At 43.9% G+C, this 22789-nt stretch overlaps 1 protein-coding gene across 2 annotated transcripts in view; it reads left to right on the top strand.

Annotated features, from left to right (window-relative positions):
• The window catches only part of LOC144491410 (anoctamin-7-like), a 138392-nt gene that overhangs the window by 13333 nt on the left and 102270 nt on the right, over window positions 1–22789 (top strand). For both annotated transcript variants that reach the window (XM_078209198.1, XM_078209199.1), the window contains exons 2-4: window positions 17081–17268; window positions 20413–20497; window positions 22309–22490. In XM_078209198.1, coding sequence (XP_078065324.1) covers window positions 17131–17268; window positions 20413–20497; window positions 22309–22490 — 405 coding nt within the window. In that variant the 5' untranslated portion in view covers window positions 17081–17130. The remainder of the gene's footprint in view (window positions 1–17080; window positions 17269–20412; window positions 20498–22308; window positions 22491–22789) is intronic.

Here is a 22789-nt window from a genome sequence, read left to right as displayed (position 1 = left end):
CATTGAGGATTTACCATTGCATGCAAGCACCCCCTGACAATTGGTTTTGGACTTCCGGCAGCTTCTCTCCTCACACTGCTGCCTGAGTGTGGGTTTCAGTCACACGGCAGTCATCCTCTCCTGAATGCGAGGCCCTTCAGGGCCACATGAGGAGAGACGCAGCCCATTCCTGAATCCTGCCCTCTGCCCTGACAGCTCGGCCTCTCATGGGACCTCACCCGGGTCGCCCCCCCCCCCCCCCCCCCCCCAACCCCCCCTCCCCCTCCCTCCCCAGTGCTGAGTCTCTTGCTTTCAAGCCCTCACTTTCTGGCTAGCCCCCACTATGGAAGGGCACTCCATCAGCTGCGATATGGACAGGAACCCAGGACAGAGGACACGGGACGCGCTGCCTGCATACCAGCTTTCACAGCCTCTTTAAAGCAAGGGGTGCCCTGACATGAAGGGAAGATAAGGCCTGTAAGTGACCCCCCCCCCCCGCCACCCCGGACCCCACCTCCCAATATGGCAATTCTGGGGACCCCACACCCCCAGCCTCGAGTTGCACTTATCTGTGTTCTCCCCATGTCCTCTCTGGTGTACCCTGCACAGTGAACACTGTGGAGGATGTTGGCTGCCTGAGTGCTCACCTCTGATATCCCCTCCGAGGTGAAGCCGCCAGGTTCACACTTATGTAGATCTGTTGTAAATGGCGCCGGCATGATGTCACCCCAGTGCCCGCTGAATATCCGGTGAGGAGGGAAGTCCCAGAGAGAGTGTTCGCTAATTACATGATAATGTATTAAAATGAGCTTCCTGGGGTCCTGTGGCGTGTTTCTCACTATTCCACCAGCGAGGGAACTGGAAGGTCAGAACTCGGAAACTTGTTGGCATGAATCTCGCTTTCCGAGTGTGCGCCGCATTTCCCAAGGAAGGAGAGTGCAGGCTCAAAATCACCCCACTGTTGAAGTCTGTGAGTTTTCATCATTACAATTAGCAACCCTTATGTTGTATTTAATGAGGATTGAATGTGATCAGGACCTCTGCTATTTTTACCTTTGCTTCTTTCAGCATCCAAGGATACATTCCATCTGGACCAGGTGACTAATCAGCATTCAGTAATGTTAATCTTCTTAGTTTGAATTTGTTATATTTTAGTCTCCTCTCCATAACTTCAATCTATTTTTGCATAGCCTTCACATTGTCTGCTTCCTTTGTGAATACAGCAGCAAAGTACTCATCTAATACTTGAGCAATGTAAACTGCCTCTACATGAAGATTTCCTTGTTCCTTAATAAGCTCAGCTTTTGCCTCAGCTTGCTACTTACACTTTTATGCTTATTGAATACTTTAGTGTTCAACCTAACCATTTCTCTTTGCCTCTCATACTAACATTTTGATATGATTTGATGTATTATTGTCACATGTATTAGTATACAGTGAAAAGTATTGTTTCTTGCGCGCTATACAGACAAAGCATACCATACATAGGGAAGGAAAGGAGAGAGTGCGGAATGTAGTGTTGCAGTCATTGCTAGGGTGTAGAGAAAGATCAACTTAATGCGAGGTAAGTCCATTCAAAAGTCTGATGGCAGCAGGGAAGAAGCTGTTTTTGAGTTGGTTGGTACATGACCTCAGACGTTTGTATCTTTTTCCCGACGGGAGAAGGTGGAAGAGAGAATGTCCGGGGTGCATGGGGTCCTTGATTATGCTGGCTGCTTTTCCGAGGCAGTGGGAAGTGTAGACAGTCAATGGATGGGAGGCTGGTTTGAATGATGGATTGGGCTACATTCATGACCCTTTGTGGTTTATTGTGGTCTTGTACAGAGGAGCCATACCAAGCTGTATGGAAATAATGCTTTCATTGGTGCATCTATAGAAGTTGGTAAGAGTTATAGTGGACATGCCAAATTTCCTTAGCCTCCTGAGAAAGTAGAGGCATTGTGGGCTTTCTTAACTACAGCGTCAGCATGGAGGCACCAGGACAGGTTGTTGGACACCTAAAAACCTGAAGCTCTCAGCTATTTCTACTTTGCCCCCATTGATGTAGACAGGGTCATGCCCTCCACTACGCTTCCTGAAGTCGATGACCATCCCCTTTGTTTTGTTGACATTGAGGGAGAGATTATTGTCGTCACACCAGTTCACCAGGTTTTCTATCTCATTCCTGTACTGTATCTCATCATTGTTTGAGATCCGACCCACTATGGTGGTGACATCAACAAACTTGCAAATTGAGATGGAGGGGAATTTGGCCACACTGTCATAAGTGTATAAGGAGTATAGTAAGGGGCTGAGGGCACAGCCTAGCCGAGCACTGGAGTTGAGAATGATCGTGGAGGAGGTGTTGTTACCTATCCTTACTGACTGCGGTCTGTGGGTTAAGAAGTCTAGGATCCAGTTGCAGAGGGAGGAGCCGAGCTTCAGGCCACAAACTTTGGAGATGAGTTTCGTGGGAATAATGGTGTTGAAGACTGAGCTGTAGTCAATAAATAGGAGTCTGATATAGGTGTCTTTGTTGTCTAGGTGTTCCAGGGTTGAGTCTAGGGCAGGGACATAGCGTCTGCTGTGGACCTGTTGTGACGATAGGTGAACTGTAGTGCATCCAGACAATCTGGTAGGCAGGAATTGATTTGTGCCATGACTAACCTTTCGAAGCACTTCATAATGATGGATGTCAGAGCCACTGAATGATAGTCATTAAGGCACATGCCTGACTTTTCTTTGGTACAGAGATGATGGTCATCTTCTTGAAGCAGGTAGATATCTCAGATTGGTGTAAAGAGAAGTTGATGATGTCTGCGAATACTCTGCCAGCTGCACAGCGCAGGACCTGAGTGCTTGTCCGGGTACCTCATCCGGGCCAGTTGCTTTCTGTGGGTTGACTTTTGAGAAGGCTGCTCTGACGTCGACAATGATGATCTTGGGTACAGGTTCATCCAAGGCTTCCGGGATGGAGGGCATGCTCTCACTGACCTCTTGCTCAAAACGGGCATAGAACGTGTTGAGCTCATCAGGAAGGGGTGTGTTGGAGCCGGCGATTTTACCTGCCTTCATCTTGTAGCCTGTTATGTCTTGCAGACATTGCCACAGTTGGTGGGAGTCCATGTGGCTAGCCTGGGACTCGAGCTTGGTCCGGTACTGTCTTTTGGCATCTTTGATGGATTTCCATAGATCATATCTGGATTTTCAATTCCCTCCTGTATTTTTCATACTTTTTCATGTTAATAACTGAATATTGCTCCTGATATTTGTCATCAGTCTCCTTTAGATACAATTCCCTGCAGCCGAGACAAATGTCCAGAAGTATGCTGTAGTAACTGGCCCCTTTAAGAGGTATACATCAAAAAGCCATGTGATCCATTCACTCAATAAGGAATGAACGTGAGGATCTCAGTATGGATTTTTACAGCCAAAATAAATCCTTAAACTAAAAATATTAACATCATAAAAATATTCTGTACATTTATCTATTTATAAATAAATGGTGGGCGGCACAGTGATTAGCGCTGCTACCTAGTCCAAAGATGTGCGGGTTAGGTTGATTGGCCAGGTTAAAAATTGCCCCTTAGAGTCCTGAGATGCGTAGGTTAGTGGGATTAGCGGGTAAATATGTGGGGGTAGGGCCTGGGTGGGATTGTGGTCGGTGCAGACTCGATGGGCCGAATGGCCTCCTTCTGCACTGTAGGGTTTCTATGATTCTACCTCACAGCGCCAGGGACCCAGGTTCGATTCCCGGCTTGGGTAACTGTCTGTGTGGAGTCTGCACGTTCTCCCCGTGTCTGTGGGCTCCCTCTGGATACTCCGGTTTCCTCCCACAGTCTGTAAGATGTGTGGCTTAGGTGAATTGGCCATGTTAAATTGTCCGTTAGTGTCAGGGGGACTAGCAGGGTAAATACATGGGGTTATGGGGATAAGGCTGGGGTGGGACTGTTGTTGGTGCAGGCTCGATGGGCTGAATGGCTTCCTCCTGCACTGTAGGGATTCTATGATAGTTTGTTGTACGAACTAGTGGTCTCCAATCCTTGCAATTACTACATTGGTGATGAGTTAAATGAGAGTGGCTCTGTTTGCAGCGAGGAATTCAAAGAGAACATCATTGCAAAACTGTAGAATGAATCAGATCAATCCAAGCCTGAAAAAGAGGGAGCAAGCATGTCTCTCTTTGGGAAGCTAGAAAGCTTTGATAGGACCACTAAGCACTGGGTACAGTAGGTGGAACAGCTGGAGTATTTTTTCAGGGCTAATGGAATAGAGGGGGAGGATAAGAAGGAACTCATTTTATTTACCACATTTGGGATCCAGATGTATAACCTGAACCAGGAGGCAGGATATCTGCTCAGGGCTTCAGAGGAACTTGCAGTGGGAGGGGGATGCTCCAGTTGTTGTGGTCAGTCTAGGAACCAACAACATAGGTAAGACTAGGAAAGTGGTTCTGTGAGGTGAGTATGAGGAGCACAACCTCAAAGCTGGTAACCTCTAGATTATTATCTGAGTCATGTGGAAATTGGCAGAGGGTAATTAAGTTTAGGGAGATGAATGCGTGACTCAAAGGCTGGTGTGAGAGAAGTGGCTTCCTGCTTGTGAGACACTGGGACCAGTACTGGGGAGTGTGGGGCCTGTACTGTTGGCATGGTCTTCACCTGAATTATGCTGGGATGTGTTCTAGTGAGTTGTATAACTAGGCAAGTAGAGAAGGCTTTAAACTAGAGTAGGGGAAGAGATTATGTCAAGGAAAATTGAGTAAATTAAAGGGAAATGACAAGGCTATAGATGACGGTAACAATAAAGGAAATGATGATCAGAGTATAGCAGGAAGGGACAGTGATTGCAGACTTAAGCCAGCAGATAAGGCCAGAGTTTACAAAAACAGGGAAAAGAAACTGAATTAAGGGCTTTGTATCTGAATGCTTGCAGCATTCGCAATAAAACAAATGAATTGCCAGCTCAGACAGAATTTCATATGTATGATTGATAGCCATTAAAGAGACATGGTTACAAGAAACTGAAGCTGGGACCTGAAGATCCAAGAGTGTGTGACATTCAGCAAGGACAGGAAACTGGGGAAAAGGTGGTGGGGTAGCTTTGTTAATTAAAGAGGGCATTAGTGCTGTAGTGAGACATGACCTTTTAATTCTAAAGAAGAAACAGCAAGGGGCAGAAAATATTGGTGGGAGATGTTTATAGGCCACCAAATACCAGTGGTAATGTAAATCATAGTATTAATCAGGAAATTAGAGATGTGTCTAACAAGGATATATTCGGTAATCATTGGGGGCGGTTTCAATCTACATATAGACTGGACAAACCTGATTAGTATTAATGTTGTGGAGGATGAATTTTTAAAATGTATGCAAGATGATTTTCTGGAACAGTATGTTGGGGAACCAAACAAGGAACAGGCTATTTTAGGTCTAGTATCGCGCAATGAAAAAGGGCTAATTAATAATTCTGTTGTAAAAAGTCTTTATGAAAGAGTGACCATAATATGACAGAACTTTACATTGAGTTTGAAGTAGTTCAATCAGAGACTAGGGTCTTAACTAAAAAAAAATTATGATTTAAATCAAAGCAGGTATGAAGGGGAAATTGGCTACAATAGATAGGGAAACTATGTTAAAAGTATGACAGTAATTAGGCAATGGCTAACATTTAAAGAACTAGTACATAGTTTACACCAAAAATATGTTCCTTTAATGCACAAAAACCCAGCAAGGATAGTGTTCCAACCATGGTTAACAAAGGAAATCAAGGTATGCATTAGATCAAAGGAAGAGATAATATGGTAAACCTGAGAATTGAGAACATTTTAGATTCTGCAAAGGATAACCAAGAAAAAGATTAAGAAAGTGAAATTAGAGCATGAGAGTAAACTAGCGAGAAACATAAAAAACGTAAAGGCTTCTGTCGGTGAAAAGGATTAGCAAAAACAAACATGGGTTACAAGTGAAGAATTCATAATGAGGAATGGCAGAGAAACTAAAAAAATACTTTGTGTCTGTCTTTACGGAGGAAAATGCTAAAAACCATCCCAGAAATAATGGAGAATAATGGATAGTAAATGAGGAACTGTGAGATTTTAATATTAACAAAATAATAGCACCAGTGAAATTAATGGGACTTAAAGTTGATAAATCCCCTGGACCTGATGATCCACATCCCAGAATGTTGAAAAAAGTAGCTGCAGAGATAGTAGATGGATTGGGATCATCTTTCAAAACTCTATAGTCTCTGGAACGGTACCTGCTGTTTGCAATGTTGCAAATGTAACCCCACTATTCAGAGGGAGACAGAAAATAGGGAACCACAAACCTGTAAACCTAATATTAATAGTAGGGAAAATGTTAGAATCTACAACAAAGGATGCGATAACAGGAGACTGAGAAAATAATGGTTGAATTTGGCACATTCCTATATTCCTAGTGCAGAAAAATGGTGTTGAAGTAGAAGGTCAACCATGATCTGATTGAATAGCAGTGCAGATTTGAATGTTCTAGCCCATTCACTTAGCCTGTCCAAGACCTCTTGAAGCTTCCTTGCATCCTCCTCACAACTTACATTCCCACTCTATTTGGCGTCATCAGCAAATTTGGAAATATTACAATTGGTCTCCACGTCCAAATCATTTATACAAGCTTGTAAACAGCAGTGGACCTAGCACTGATCCTTATGGTACCCCTCCAGCCTGCCATCATGAGAATGATCGGTTATTCCTACTCTCTGCTTTCTAACCCAGTCTCAATCCGTACTAGTATATTTCCTCCAATCCCATCTGTTCTAATTTTATTTACTAACTACCTGTGTTGGACCTTATCAAAAGCCTTCTGGAAACCCAAATACACCACATCCACTGGTTCTCTTTATCTGTGCTACAAGTAACATCCTCAAAATCCTCCAACAAGTTCTCAAACATGATTTCCATTTCATAAACCCATGTTGACTCTACCCAATTTTACCATTATTTTCTAAATGTCCAGTTATCATATCCTTAATAATAGATTCTGACTTACTACTTACTACTACTTACTACTGGCGTCAAACTAACAAGTCTGTAGTTCTGCATTCTCCCTCTTTCTCCCTCCTTAAATAATGGGGTTACATTTGCTGCTTTCTAGTCTGCAGGAACCTTTCCAGAATCTAAAGACTATCAAATGATAACCACCAATGTATCCACTCAAAGATGTTTCATTTTTTGAGTTGCCTCTCCACAGTCACAGATTTAGGAATTGAAGGTCAATCTCCATGGCACTGCTGTTTGCAATCCTGCAGAAAAATCCTCAGGACATGAAATAAGATTGTATTTTTTTGTCATATTCTTTGAATGTTCCTCTTTATCCAATATAAAAATATTGAAAAGGTGGGAAAAGGCTATTTGGCTGAAAGTTAAGCATCATCCAAATGGGTAATGAATCTTTTTGCTTTCCAATTGGTGTAGGAAGGCAGTGTGTCACTAGGGTGTGCTGGCTGATTAATGGCTGTTGAGTGGGGACAAATCATGCGATGAAACCTCCAGGAATACATTAAATCGCAGTTGGCAACCCTAATTCCAATACTGAATTTCTACTCCCGCACCCCCAAACCCACCTCAAATTTTTGATAGAGATGCATAAATGGGTTGCACAGTGCCAGACATGAGCAAGCATCTTTCACCTCGGCTTTACTGGAGATAGAGGTGAGTTTATCCAATATGGATGCAAAACATTGAGCAAATTCCTCCCCATTACACAGTGAGGTAAAGTTTGAGTTTGCACCACGCAGAACACTTCCTGCTGCTGTTAGCTTTGTAGCTGGTTTGATACAGTGGGCGGGATTTTATGGCCTCACTTGAGCGAGACCGGAAATTCCCACCCGAAGTCAACAGACATTTCCGTTGTCCCACCCTCGCCTGCTCTGATTCCGTGGGGGGCAAGGCAGTAGAATTCTGGCGGGTTTCTCTGTTGTCAGTTCACATTGCCTGGTGTGTGCTGCATGTTGCCTGATATCAGTAACTAAATGTCTCACTTAAACTGACTTAACAATGTCTAATCTATTGAATAACAACTGTATTGTGACTTTTAGCTTATCCGAAACAGATCCTAACCACATTCTCATGCACTCATTTGGTTGTAGCTTGATTAGTTTTAAGGAAAAGAATAATGGATTAATTTGCTTATTGGAATAATGCCAGGATAAAGATAAGGCTTTATTCTTCAAACAAATGAAATCAGATATCGCTCAGGTTATTACTCGAGGCAGATTAGGCAAATGTGTGGGCATTTGTGTGTATATATATAATTGTGTGTGTGCGAATGTATGATTATGTGTGTGATTGTTAATGTATAATTGTTTTAATGTGTGCCTGAATAGATTACAGATGTTTGCATGTGCAAATTTAAAAAATTATTTGATGGGATGTGGGCGACGCTGGCCAGGCTAGCATTTGTTTTTATCCCTAGTTGCCCTTGAGAAGTTGATAGTGAGCTGCCTTCTTGAACCACTGCAGTCCCTGTAGTGTAGGTACACCCACTGTGCTGTTAGGGAGGAAGTCCCAGGAATCAGTTAACACAGGTGTGTAAATGTGTTAACACATATGTTATTAATATTTCAATAGGTTACGTCAGTGACTGGGTTGTCCAGGATGTCCATGTAAATGCCACCTCTATCATGAAAATTATTGAGAAGCTGCAAGTTTTGATAGAGAGGGGATTTGCTCAGCACTGTCTCTCGTCACACTCTCCCTCTGTGCTCTCAGTTCTCTCTCTCTCTCAGCCTGCACCCATGCACTCTCAGCTTTCCCCATCTCCCTCTGCCCGTTTTTGCTATCGGTGCACAAGAAATTCCAGATATTCCTGTTTATCAAAAGTAGCTTTGCCTTCCACATTCAGACTAAAATAACGAAACACCCTCCAATTTGCATCAGGGTCACCTGTTTGATTGTAGTCAGGAAATAATTTTCTCCCCTTCACTCCAAAATGGTTACACAGGGAATCCTACCTCATAAATCTGGGTGCATTCCCGACATACCATGAGTTACATGCAGCGTGTAGCTCTTTGGGTATTGAGCCCCCACATTTCCAGCCATATAGATTCTCCCACACTATTAGAATCATAAAACCACAGTAAAGTTATGCTGCAAAAAGAGGCCTTTCAGCCCATCATGTCTCTCTGGTCAAAAAAGAGGAAAAAGAAACAGCCGTTCATTTGCATGCCATTTTCCAGCACTGGTCAGCAGTCTTGCAGGTTCTAACACTTCAGATGCCTTTTAAACGAGTTGAGTGCTTCTCAGAAGTCCACCATCCTCTGGATGAAAAGGTTTTTCCTCATATCCCCTCTAATTCTCCCACCTTAAATCCATGCCCCCTGGTAATTGGCCCCTCAGCTAAGGGAAACAAGTCTTTCCTGTCAACGCTGTCTAGGCCCTTCATAATTTTTACACCTCACTTAAGTCACCCCTCAGCCTTCTTTGTTTGAAGGGAAACAACCATAGTGTACTGAATCTCTGCAATAGCTGCAGTTTTCAAGGCCTGGCAGCATTCTTGTAAATCCCCACTATACACTCAGTGGAGCAATTGTATCCTTCCTGTAATGTGGTGACCAGAACTATGCCCAAAATTCCAACTGCAGCCTAACCAGCATTTTATACAGTTCCATCATTATATTCCTACTTTTGTATTCAATACCTCACCCAATAAAGGAAAACATTCCATAGGCTTTCTTCACCACCTTGTCCACCTGTCCAGCCGTCTGTGGACATGCATTCCAAGGTCTGCCCCTCTCAATGTTTTGCCATTGATTGAGTTTTCCCTTGCTTTGTTCGCCTCACACTTTTCCGGATTGAATTCGATTTGCCAGTTCTCTAGTCCTAACCCTAACTCAACCAAACCATAAAAATCATTCTGGAGTCGACAGCTGTCCTCTTCATTATCAACTACATGTCAAATTTTTATGTCATCTACAAATTTCCCAATCATTCCACCCTGTTCAAATCTAAGTCATTAATATACGCAACAAACAACAAGGCTCCCAACATTAAGCCCCGTGGAACAGTGCTGGAAACTGTTTTTCACTCGCAAAAAGATTCATCGAGCATTACCCTTTGTTTCCTGTCACTGAGTCAATTTTGGATCCAACTCACCACCTTCCCCTGTATCCCATGAGATCTCACTTTTCTGACCAGTCTGCCATGTGAGACCTTGGCAAATGCCTTACTGAAATCCATGGAGACAACATCCACTGAATTACCCTCATCGATCCTCGTTACTTCCTCAAAACAAATCTATTAAGCCAAGAAGGCTGCTGATAGGGGCACAGTAAGAGGTCAGAATGTGTTAACGGCAGAACAAAGGTGAGCATTGTGTCAAAGGACAACCTGGAACAGGTAACAGATGGTCTTTGTGGGGGGGAGGGGGGAGTGGAGGGATGGTGGTAAGGGAAAAAAAGATGGAAAGCAGGATAAAGAGGGGATGAAAAAATAAATCAATGGAAGAAATGACAATAAACAGAAAAAAAATGGGCTGAAAGCAGAGCAGGGAGGTCACAGTCTGAAGTTGTTGAACTCAGTGTTAAGTCTGGAAGTCTAATTAGAAGCTGGGGTATTGTTCCTCCAGTTTGTGTTGGATTTCGCTGGAAATTATATGTTATGATCACTGTCTCCAAAATGGTCCCCCACTGCTGCTACTTCCACTTACCCAGTTTCAATTCCTAAGACTAAATCTAGAATTGTGCCCCCCTCTCATTGGCCTATTATGCGCCAACTAAAAAAGCTTTCTTGACCGCAGTTGAAGGATTTTGCACCCTCTGTGCCCTTCACACTGTTTGTAATGCTGTTGATATTAGGGGTAGTTGAAGTCCCCAGTGATTATTGCCCTATTGTTTTTGCACTCAGAAATCTGTTTACATATTTGCTCTTCTAACTCCCTTCCACTACTTTGTACAGTTTGAGCAGTGTGACTGTCCTTTTTTATTACTGAGCTCAACCCATATGGCCTCATTTGATGCTTCACTTACTGTTTCATCCCTCCTCACAACTGTAATTGATTTGTTAATCAAAAATGCTACACACCCACCTTTTTATCCTCCTCTCTATCCTGCCTGAAAACTTTGCATCCAGGGCTGTTTAGCTGCCATTTTTGCCCCTAAGCTGTTTCTGTTGCAGCAATAATATCATGCTGCCCTGTGTCTATCTGTGTCCTCAGCTCATTGGCTTTATTTATTATGTTCCTTGCATTTACATATATACCTTCTAACGTTGCCAAATTCCTGTGCTGTACACTTTTTAATCTATGCTGCTTCTGTCTTGCAGAGTCACTCGCTAAATCTCCATCTCCCGTTTCATGCTCTGAATTTTCCCTCAGGCCCATCCCCCTGCCAACCTAGTTTTAAACCCACTCCCTACCACCCCAACAGTACTAGCAAATCTCCCCATGAGGATATTCGTCCCAGCCCTGTTCAGGTGAGACCGTCTGGCTTGTACAGGTCCCACTTTCTCCAGAACCTGTCCCAATGCATCAGAAATCCAGTGCACTTCCTCCTACACCAGCTTTCCAACCATGTGTTTAATCACTCCATTCTCCTATTTTTATACTTGCTTGTACGTGGGACTGGGAGTAATCCTGGGATTACTGCTTTAGGCGTCTTGCTTTTCAATCCCCTTCCTAGCTTCCTAAAGTCTGCTTTCAGGACCTCATCCCCCTTCCTGCTTAAGCCATTGGTACCAACGTGGACCACGACCTCTGGCTGTTCACCCTCCCCTAGAAGAATTTCCTGCAGTTGCTCCGTGACATCCCTGACCCTGGAACCAGGGAGGCAACATGCCATCTATGACTATAACACTATATTCTGCACCCTGTGCTTTCCATCCCCCCTATGTACTCTACAAATAGTATGTTTTGTCTGTATGGTGTGCAAGAAACAATACTCTTCACTGTAACCCATTACTTGTGACAATACTAAATCAAATCAAATCCCAGAATCACATGTAGAACCACAGAAATGCCTATCTGTTCTCCTAATTAACGAATCCCATATCATTATTGCTCTTCCTTTCTTCTTCCTCCCCTCCTGTGCAGCAGTGTTAGAATGTAACCTGTGACAACTTTGTATTGGATGTAATGAGACCAATAGTAACAAGCTTTAAGTGTCAGCTGACCCAGTAAGCCATGGAACCAATTACAGAATGATGTGATGGTCAGCTGATCAGCTGACTCACTATAAATAAGAACCTGTTGGGAATTGTGGGGAGTTTGGAGTGGCCCAGGGTGTGGCCCCAAGTTTGGAGTAATGATGTTCTTTATTAGACCTTTTCTTTGATTTATAAGCTGGAGTATGTTTTGTTCTATTTTTATTGTCTGCATTTGAAGAGTTCCTTCGGCTGAAACAAGCAGAGCCGCCTGTGGTGCTATAAACATGGCTCTGACTGCACTCCTCTGAGGAACCAACACCTTCGCTGGTATTCAACTGGAAAACCGAATGGTGAGTGGGACCCCAGGGAACTCCTGCACTACCTGTCTGGTTCTCCTGGACTACATCCTCTCTCTGCTTCCAGGTTCCTAAACTGCGGTGTGACCACCTCTCTGAATTTATTATCCATGTAGCACTCAGCCTCATGGATGGGCCACAGTGTCTCCAGCTGGCACTTGAACTCCAAAGCCCAGAGCTCAAAGTTCTGCAGCTGGTGACACTTCCTGCACATGTGGTTGTCTAGGACATCAGGAGCATCCATGACTTCTCACATATTAATGTATAACCAATGGTGATCTGCTTCGGGAAACCCCAACAACTAGTGAGAAACCATGTCCTATTAACTATCGGGAAGGCTGAATAGGCTGAGTTTTATTAATCCAGATAATAGAAAGCTGAGGAGTGACCGGATAGAGATCTTTAAAATTATGAAGGGGCTTGATCGGGTAGACTTGTGGGAAATGGGCTCCCTTACCAGAAGTATTGCTAATATGGATGCAGATGAGGGGAGTAGGGAGGTGAAGGGATTAAAATCATTGAATGCTGTAGAGATCCTCTATGTGCATTAAGTATCTAACAGATCCCTGGGAAGCTGCTGTGAGGATGTTTCAGCACATTTCCCACACTTGCAGATGGGCAACACAAACAAGCTGACCAGGGGACAAGAGGGTCCGATAACAACAAGGTGGTAGCCATAGTAGCAGGTGTGGATGTTTGGCTGGAATAGACATGTAGGTGTACTTCATTATTATTCATTATAATTAGACAAGCAAAAAGAGGCTGTAACTGATTAACTATAAACACCTGACATAAATGAAGTAATCAGAATATTAGTTATAATTGGATATCAATGATTTCAGAACAAAGGTATACTTGTGATTGGTATTGTGGTGAACCATAGATGGTTACCACTATGGGTACTTGTATATATGTTACTCTCGTTGCTGTTGGGGTTAGGGTTGTTGGGTGTTCCACCTGTTATTACTGTTTATGTGGTACACTCCGTTCGGCTCCGCCCAGGACTCCGCCTTCTTACAGGAGTATAAAGGTCACTGCTACTTCCTAGTAGTCTTTAGTCTGGGATAATATTGTTGAGTAGTGTGCTCCTATTTGTAGTGAATAAAAGCCTTTATTCCCGGGTACGTTCTAGCCTCCCGTGTGAATCAATCGCGCATCAGGTATATGTGAATTATTTGTAAGATAAGCAAATGTATAATTGCTCATGCCATATATCACTCAGCAAGTCTGTATACCACCTTTGGAAGGCAGACTTCCTCGCTATATCTTGAATAAAACTCCGAAAGCTTTGTCCGGTCCGTCAAGAGTATGAGGTACAAATTTCACTCGATAGCAGTGAAATTCCGTATCAGGAGGGGAAGGGCCTGGATGTTAAAATGTAGAAAAATGTCAGCACATTGATAAGCTGGCACCAACCTTGTGACTTCACATTAGGCTGTGTGTGCACAACTCCTTTGTGAGAGGTATGTTGTCAATTACCATCTGTCAGTTGCTCAATTAAAGCGATACTTACTGACATTTTTCAGTTTAATATAGGGTTCACAGTTCTCCATGTTTGCTGAAATTCACTGGTGAAAACAAGATGAGTATACATAGGGAGACGGTGGTCTAGTGATAGAACATAGAACAGTACAGCACAGAACAGGCCCTTCGGCCCACGATGTTGTGCCGAGCTTTATCTGAAACCAAGATCAAGCTATCCCACTCCCTATCATCCTGGTGTGCTCCATGTGCCTATCCAATAACCGCTTAAATGTTTCTAAAGTGTCTGACTCCACTATCACTGCAGGCAGTCCATTCCACACCCCAACCACTCTCTGCGTAAAGAACCTACCTCTGATATCCGTCCTGTATCTCCCACCATGAACCCTATAGTTATGCCCCCTTGTAATAGCTCCATCCACCCGAGGAAATAGTCTTTGAACGTTCACTCTATCTATCCCCTTCATCATTTTATAAACCTCTATTAAGTCTCCCCTCAGCCTCCTCCGCTCCAGAGAGAACAGCCCTAGCTCCCTCAACCTTTCCTCATATGACCTACCCTCCAAACCAGGCAGCATCCTGGTAAATCTCCTCTGCACTCTTTCCAGCGCTTCCACATCCTTCTTATAGTGAGGTGACCAGAACTGCACACAATATTCCAAATGTGGTCTCACCAAGGTCCTGTACAGTTGCAGCATAACCCCACGGCTCTTAAACTCCAACCCCCTGTTAATAAAAGCTAACACACTATAGGCCTTCTTCACAGCTCTATCCACTTGACTGGCAACCTTTAGAGATCTGTGGATATGGACCCCAAGATCTCTCTGTTCCTCCACAGTCTTCAGAACCCTACCTTTGACCCTGTAATCCACATTTAAATTTGTCCTACCAAAATGAATCACCTCACATTTATCAGGGTTAAACTCCATTTGCCATTTTTCAGCCCAGCTTTGCATCCCATCTATGTCTCTTTGCAGCCTACAACAGCCCTCCACCTCATCCACTACTCCACCAATCTTGGTGTCATCAGCAAATTTACTGATCCACCCTTCAGCCCCCTCCTCTAATTCATTAATAAAAATCACAAAGAGCAGAGGACCAAGCACTGATCCCTGCGGCACACCGCTAGCAACCTGCCTCCAATCCGAAAATTTTCCATCGACCACCACCCTCTGTCTTCGGTCAGAGGGTGGTGGTCGACTAGTAATGCTCTGGGGAGACAGGTTCAAATCCCCCCCATGGCAGCTGGTGGAATTTAAATCCAATTAATAAATCGGATTATTAAGTGAATCTCAGTAATGGGGACCATAACAACCATCATTGATTGTTGTAAAAACCCATCTCGTTCTCTAATGTCCTTTAGGGAAGGAAATCTGCTTTCCTTAGCTGGTCTGGCCTACATGTGACTCCAGACCCACAGCAATGCAGTTGACTCTTAAACTTCTCCTTGAAATGGCCTGGAAAGCTTCCCAGTTCAAGGATATTTAGGGATGGGCAATAAATGTTGGCCTTTCGAGTGACAGCCATATTCCTTGAAAGAATGAATTAAAATAAGGAAGACATGGTAATTGTGGGGCTGAATCAATCTCAGGGGAATAAGTCAATCAATGCTCACAGCAACTTGTTCAGTGTGAAAGGGCTTGTTCACCATAATTTTAATTTTTGTACTTCTGTCATGTCCCATGCAATCCCATTGATAGTGGCGGGACTGGAAGATCCCGCCGCTGGCTAACAGCATGTTGCCTCCGGCCACGGGAAAGACTCCGCGGGGAGGCCGGAGAATACCTCCCACTGCCTTTGCATTCATTTGGTGCCTTTAATAATCCACAGGGAGTCCCTGTCATAACGTAGGAGATGCAGCAGCCAATTTGTGCACAGTAAGCTCCTACACTCAAAAATGTTATAATGATCAGGTAACCTGTGAGATTGAATGAGGGATAAATATTGTAAGAGTTTTAACAACACCAGGTTAAAGTCCAACAGGTTTATTTGGTAGCAAATGATGGTATTTGCTGCCAAATAAACCTGTTGGACTTTAACCTGGTGTTGTTAAAACTCTTACTGTGTTCACCCCAGTCCAACGCCGGCATCTCCACATCATGGATAAATATTGGCCAGGGATCACTTCTCTTTTCTGCAAAATCATGGCATGGAATTGGTTATACCCATCTGAAGGGGGCCTTGGTTTAACATCTCTTCAGGAGGATGGCACCTCTGACAGTGCCACACTCTTTCAGTACTGCATTGGAATGTCAGCCTGGATCTCTGTGCTCAGGTCTTGGAGTGGTGGTTGAACCCACAACTTGCTGACTTGGAGATGAGGGTGATAACGACTGAAGCACGTTCTACCAACTCTATATATTTTTTAAAAATCTCCTCACCTGTTGATGATTTTAAATTTATGGCTATGATATACTGCTCACTGGACAATAAAAATATTTTTTCCTGATGTGTCTGATCACAATCTTTCATTATTTTGAAAACCTCCATCACATCCCTTCTGAACACTCTTTGATCTTCCCAAAAGAGCCCAGATATTTCTTGTCAACGTTCTTCCATAGTTCCTCCTCATTTCAACTTTTCACCCAGTTTTGTTTTGGTAACTGTGGTAGTGTGGCCCCTTTAAGGACATGTTCCCTGCGAATGAGCCTGATGAGGTGGGAAGCTGAACCAATCGGGAGCAAGGGCGCATATCCTGGGTCAGGGAGGATCCTGAGTTGGAGCCAGGGAGGAGAGTTGTACAGTTGCATAGTTTATTCTGGCCAACCATTTGTAAATACTTAGGATAGAATTCTCCGGCTGCATTGGTTTAAAAGCCAGAAATTCCCACCCAACTGTCAATGGGGTTTCACATTGTCCGCAACCCGCCTGCTAAAATTCCAGTAGTGGGCGGGATGGGAGAATACCAACCTTATTGTTTGCAATAAATCCCTTGTTACTTTGAGCCACATCAAGCTGCCCTCAACCTATTGCAGTAACCTCTCCTAAATTCTCTGCCCCAGTGTTCTGATCCTCTGATAATTCTCCAAACGTGTTTTGTGAGCGCACAATAATGTTGTTCACAATCTTTTTTAAAAAAAAGACTCCAGAGAAGACAAAGGACCTGCGCCACGTCTGTGGAGAATTCTCTTCAAATGCTCAGTGAATTTTGTTTATTTCTGAGCAGGGTCATTACTGGGCATCAGCTTTTAAAAGATAACGCAGTCCTGAAACACCATGTTGAAAAAAAAAGGCAATGAGGAGAATGATGCCATCAACCTCATTGCGCCCAAAGATGCGAAGGGGGAGTATTATGGCAGCTTGGACAATGAGGAGGACGATACTGATGATAAAATCTATGAGGAAAAGCAGGAGGTGGGTGATGTGTTTTACCTAATGTTTCAATTTTTCCACAGGAAGCCTTCAAGATGTCAGTCCTTTTAGCTAAGTATGCAGTTTTTTTCAAAGTGGGATGGCAGAATGTGAGTTTTAACTGCTCCAGGTTGATCCACTTCTAATATTCAAAGTTCTAGATTTTCTATTTCATCGTGATCATTAACCCAAATCAACACCCAACTCCGAGCTCTTTCTATATATTTTTTTGTCCTCTGTGTGCAAGTGGGCTTATACAAACTGTGCACCATGCACTCTCCTGCTTCCAGTAACCTCGATTTTCATTTTCTTCACCTTATGTGCTATAGGCTGGTGCAGAAGATGGGATTAGAAAGGGCACCAGGGTATCCTTGGGCTGGCATGGACATGGCCGAATGGCCTCCTTCTGTGCTGTAACTTTTCTCTGGTTCTATGGGTGAGACTTGACAGTGACTCCTGACAAGCTATTCCAACATCAAGGGCATCACTATAGAGGTCAATCCTCTTCCAACATCTACATTTTCCGCCACGGGCCAGTGGCTAATCATTAAGAATGGGAAATCTGGTTGGTTTTCTTCCCCCATTCGCTAATCCTGGTGTATTGAGGTCAATGCCTCACCTACAATGATCAATGGGGCGGCACGGTGGCACAGTGGTTAGCCATTGCTGCCTCACAGCATCAGGGATCCAGGTTTGATTTCCGGCTTAGGTCACTGTGTGGAGTTTGTACATTCTCCCCGTGTCTGCGTGGGTTTCCTCGGGTGCTCCAGATTCCTCCCCACACTCTGAAAGACGTGCTGGTTAGGTGGATTGGCCATGCTAAATTCTCCCTCAGTGTACCCGATCAGGCGCCGGAGTATGGCGACTAGAGAATTTTCACAGTAACTTCATTGCAGTGTTAATGTAAGCCTACTTGCGACAATAATAAATAAAAATAATAAGCTAATTGAGATATCTGTTAGGGATGCTTAAAATGCTGCTTTTTTTAAGAGATTATGCTTTACAAATTTGATATTTTTTGACAAAGCTATCAAGATGGTGAATGAGGGAAGCACAGTAGATATTGTCCACTTAGAGTTTTAAAAAGTTCCTGTACAAAAAGGTCTGTCCTGTAAGATCGGACCTCGGGTTTCAGTCATAACGTTTTGATTTGAATGGACAACTGTCTGGAAGGACCTAAGCAAAAAGCAGCCATAAATGGATTTGAATCTCTTCAGAGACCCATCCTGCAGAGACCTACTGATGCTTTTACTTTTAATGTATGTTTTACTACTTTTATTGATGACCTAGAGTTGGGGACATGATTTGCAAATGATACTAAGACCTGTGTCAGGGCTGTACTTGATGTTTGACTGCGAATCGGGCAAATGTGGGTGGACTTGTGACTGACAAATCATGTTTAATTTGGGTAAGTGCAGCTGCAGAGTGAATAATTAACATTCATATACTCTTCAGGGAAGATGTAATATAGAATGGAAAGAGATATGGGCCATGCATCTCTAAAGCTACATGAACAATGTCCCAAAGTCACAGATAGAGGAAATGTCAGTTTACTGATTTTTCTTTCCTTCTGGGTGGTAGGAATCTGGAACACGCTGCCTGAAAGGATGGTAAAGGTCGTAGGGAACCCTCAGTGTTTAAGAAGTGTTTAGGTGAATATTTGAAACACCATAGCATACAAGGCTACGCACCAAGTGCTGGAAAATGGAATTAGAATAGATAAGTGCTTGATGGCTGGTGCAGACATGATGGGCTGAAGGGCCTCATTCTGTGCAGTAAAATTCTATGACTATGACTATGACTCAATAGTGGCCAGGCCTTTAGCTGCCTAGGCCACTGGGGCGGCACGGTAGCACAGTGGTTAGCACTGCTGCTTCACAGCTCCAGGGACCTGGGTTCGATTCCCGGCTTGGGTCACTGCCTGTGTGGAGTTTGCACATTCTCCTCGTGTCTGCGTGGGTTTTCTCCGGGTGCTCCGGTTTCCTCCCACAGTCCAAAGATGTGCGGGTTAGGTTGATTGGCCATGCTAAAATTGCCCCTTCGTATCCTGAGATGTGTAGGTTAGAGGGATTAGTGGGTAAATATGTAGGGATATGGGGGTAGGGTCTGGGTGGGATTGTGGTCGGTGCAGACTCCATGGGCCAGATGGCCTTTTTCTGCACTGTAGGGTTTCTAAGCCCTGACCTCTGGAATCCCTCCCTAAACTTCCTTGCATCTCTACCATGTTTTCTTCCTTTAAGTTGTTGTTTAAAACCTGTTTCATTGGCCTAATGTTTCATTGCACAATACAATAAGGTTCCTTTGGATGTTTTACCATGCCACAATGTTAAAGGTGCTATAAGTATGCAAGTTGTAGTTGATTTGACCCTCTTGCCTCCATTTTCTCTTTCTCAGCCTCACTCAGTTTTATGGACAGTCTTTGCTTCTCCTTACATTTTTCTGGTGGTCCTCCAATTCTTCTGAAATCATTACTTATCCCATCGTCCCCCACTCTTAACTCACTTTCTCCCCAGGCTTGAAGATAATGAAGGATCTCAAGGTCCTTCACTGGTGCAGGATCAAACTAAATTTGGCACTGAGCCACATAAGGGTGAAAAGTTTGGTCAAAAAGAGCACCTTAAATGAAGAAAGAGAGGTCGTGAGGCAGAGGGTTTTAGAGAGGGAGTTCCACAACTTAGGACCTTGGCAGTAGAATAGTGGAGTGGTGAAAATCAGGAATGTGCAAGTGACCAAAACTTACAGGAGCATAGACACCTCGGAGAACTGTGGAGCTGGTGGAGATTACACAGATGAGGAGGGGTGAGACCATTGGAGGGATTTGAAAATAAGGATATAAATTTTAAAATCGAGGCATTGCTTGACCTTGAGCCAATGTGGGTGAGTAAGCAGAGGGCTTGATGGGTGGATGGGATTTAGTGCAAGTTAGAACACAGGCAGCAGAGTTTGGACCGATCAGAAATTTATGGAGTCCAAAATATAGGAAGCTGGTCAGAAAGAGCAATGAAACAATCGAGTCCGAAGATCACAAGATAGCAGCTGAGCCACACAGTTGACACACAGTTTAAAGTTGAAAGACAATGCTCCTGTCCAAATTGGAACATCTTACCGATCCTAAAGCTGAACTCTTTTTCACCTTCCTCTGCTTAGGCCAATAATAAATTCCAAGAAATAGAAGAAAATCCAAAGAATGAAGAAAAAAAAAACTTTTTCAGTGATGGGAAAACCAGAGTTGGTGAGTTTTAGACCTCCGAATTTATCATGTTCATTTACTGGCAAATTTATTTGGGGAGATTGGTTTTCTGCTGCTTTGAATCTGGGAAGGGTTCAAATTGGCGGTGTTGAAGCATGTAATGAAAATTCCACGGATTATTCCATGTTGTTATAACATGGGTTAGGTGTGTCTTGTTCAACACTGCCCCATCCATCATAGTAAGAGTTTTAACAACACCAGGTTAAAGTCCAACAGGTTTATTGTAGCAAATGCCATTAGCTAATACCAAATAAACCTGTTGGACTTTAACCTGGTGTTGTTAAAACTCTTACTGTGTTTACCCCAGTCCAACGCCGGCATCTCCACATCATGCCATCCATCATACCCAGATAAAGAACCACACACCAGATACAGAGAATAACTCCTTCCCTTTGGCCATGAGTATGCTTCCTAATTTCCAGTCTCAGGTAAACATTTCTGTGACACATTTTCCATGATGTGGAGATGTCGGCGTTGGACTGGGGTGAACACAGTAAGAATTTTAACAACACCAGGTTAAAGTCCAACAGGTTTATTTGGTAGCAAATACCATTAGCTTTCGGAGCGCTGCTCCTTTGTCAGATGGAGTGGAAATGTGCTCTCAAACAGGGCACAGAGACACAAAAATCAAGTTACAGAATACTGATTAGAATGCGAATCCCTACAGCCAGCCAGATCTTAAAGATACAGACAATGTGGGTGGAGGGAGCATTAAGCACAGGTTAAAGAGATGTGTATTGTCTCCAGACAGGACAGCCTGCAAGTCCAGGAGGCAAGCTGTGGGGGTTACTGATTATGTGATATAAATCCAACATCCCGGTTTAGGCCGTCCTCATGTGTGCGGAACTTGGCTATCAGTTTCTGCTCAGCGACTCTGCGCTGTCGTGTGTCGTGAAGGCCGCTTTGGAGAACGCTTACCTGAAGATCAGAGGCTGAATGCCCGTGACTGCTGAAGTGCTCCCCCACAGGAAGAGAACAGTCTTGCCTGGTGATGACTGTTCTCTTCCTGTGGGGGAGCACTTCAGCAGTCACGGGCATTCAGCCTCTGATCTTCAGGTAAGCGTTCTCCAAAGCGGCCTTCACGACACACGACAGCGCAGAGTCGCTGAGCAGAAACTGATAGCCAAGTTCCGCACACATGAGGACGGCCTAAACCGGGATGTTGGATTTATGTCACATAATCAGTAACCCCCACAGCTTGCCTCCTGGACTTGCAGGCTGTCCTGTCTGGAGACAATACACATCTCTTTAACCTGTGCTTAATGCTCCCTCCACCCACATTGTCTGTATCTTTAAGATCTGGCTGGCTGTAGGGATTCGCATTCTAATCAGTATTCTGTAACTTGATTTTTGTGTGTCTGTGCCCTGTTTGAGAGCAGATATCCACTCCATCTGACAAAGGAGCAGCGCTCCGAAAGCTAATGGTATTTGCTACCAAATAAACCTGTTGGACTTTAACCTGGTGTTGTTAAAACACATTTTCCAAACCAGCACACCCTTTGTAAGGTCAATGAGATTGATATGTTTGTCAGCCAGTGGTCAATTCTGGGCAGTTTAAGGTGCTGGAGCTGCACTGGCTCTATATTGATCGAGATTATCCCAAATCATTTCACTCAATGCAGTCCGAGAGATATCCTTTAACTCTTGGCTCTGCCACATTCACATTTCAGTCCCAACTAATCACGTTACCATTTCACTTTGCTGCTTCTGTTGTAAGAATTTAGCAATTGATCCAGATCTGACCCAGAGAAGGAAGCATTAAAACACTTTTGTGCTCTTATGCATTTATTCAGATTTTGTCCTTGTTTGGAAAGAGGGGCTGCCAAAGGAATCTGAGAAATCGAGAACTAAAAGTATGGATAATACCTGTGAAAAGGACCAGAAATTGAAACTGACGGGAGATATGGAGCGGGACACAGAGTGGAGAAATACATTTCTAAAGAACCTCGTGAAAAGTGGCCTGCTCATGGAGATGGTAGGTCGGGGGAGGGGTGTCGGAGAGGGTAGATGGAGGAGGGGTGGTGGAGAGAGTAGGTTGGGCTGTGTCTGTAAGGTTAGGTCGGAATGGGTGGTTTGGAGAGAGTAGGTCAGGAGGTAGGAGAGGGTGGGTTAGGGGTTTGGTGTGTTGGCGGTTGTAAGTCAGGGGTGTCAGAGATTTAGGAGGTTGGTGTGTTGGAGGGATAATGTTGGTGGGGTATCAGACAAGGTAGGTCTTGGCGCTTGGTGCATTGGACAGGGTAGACCAGGGAGAGGTGCTGGAGAGGGTGGGTTGGA

Source organism: Mustelus asterias, chromosome 3 (genome assembly GCF_964213995.1).
Source record: "Mustelus asterias chromosome 3, sMusAst1.hap1.1, whole genome shotgun sequence".
Lineage (NCBI taxonomy): Eukaryota > Metazoa > Chordata > Chondrichthyes > Carcharhiniformes > Triakidae > Mustelus > Mustelus asterias.
Note: the sequence above shows the minus strand (reverse complement) of the source record. Positions and strands in the feature narration are given on the sequence as shown.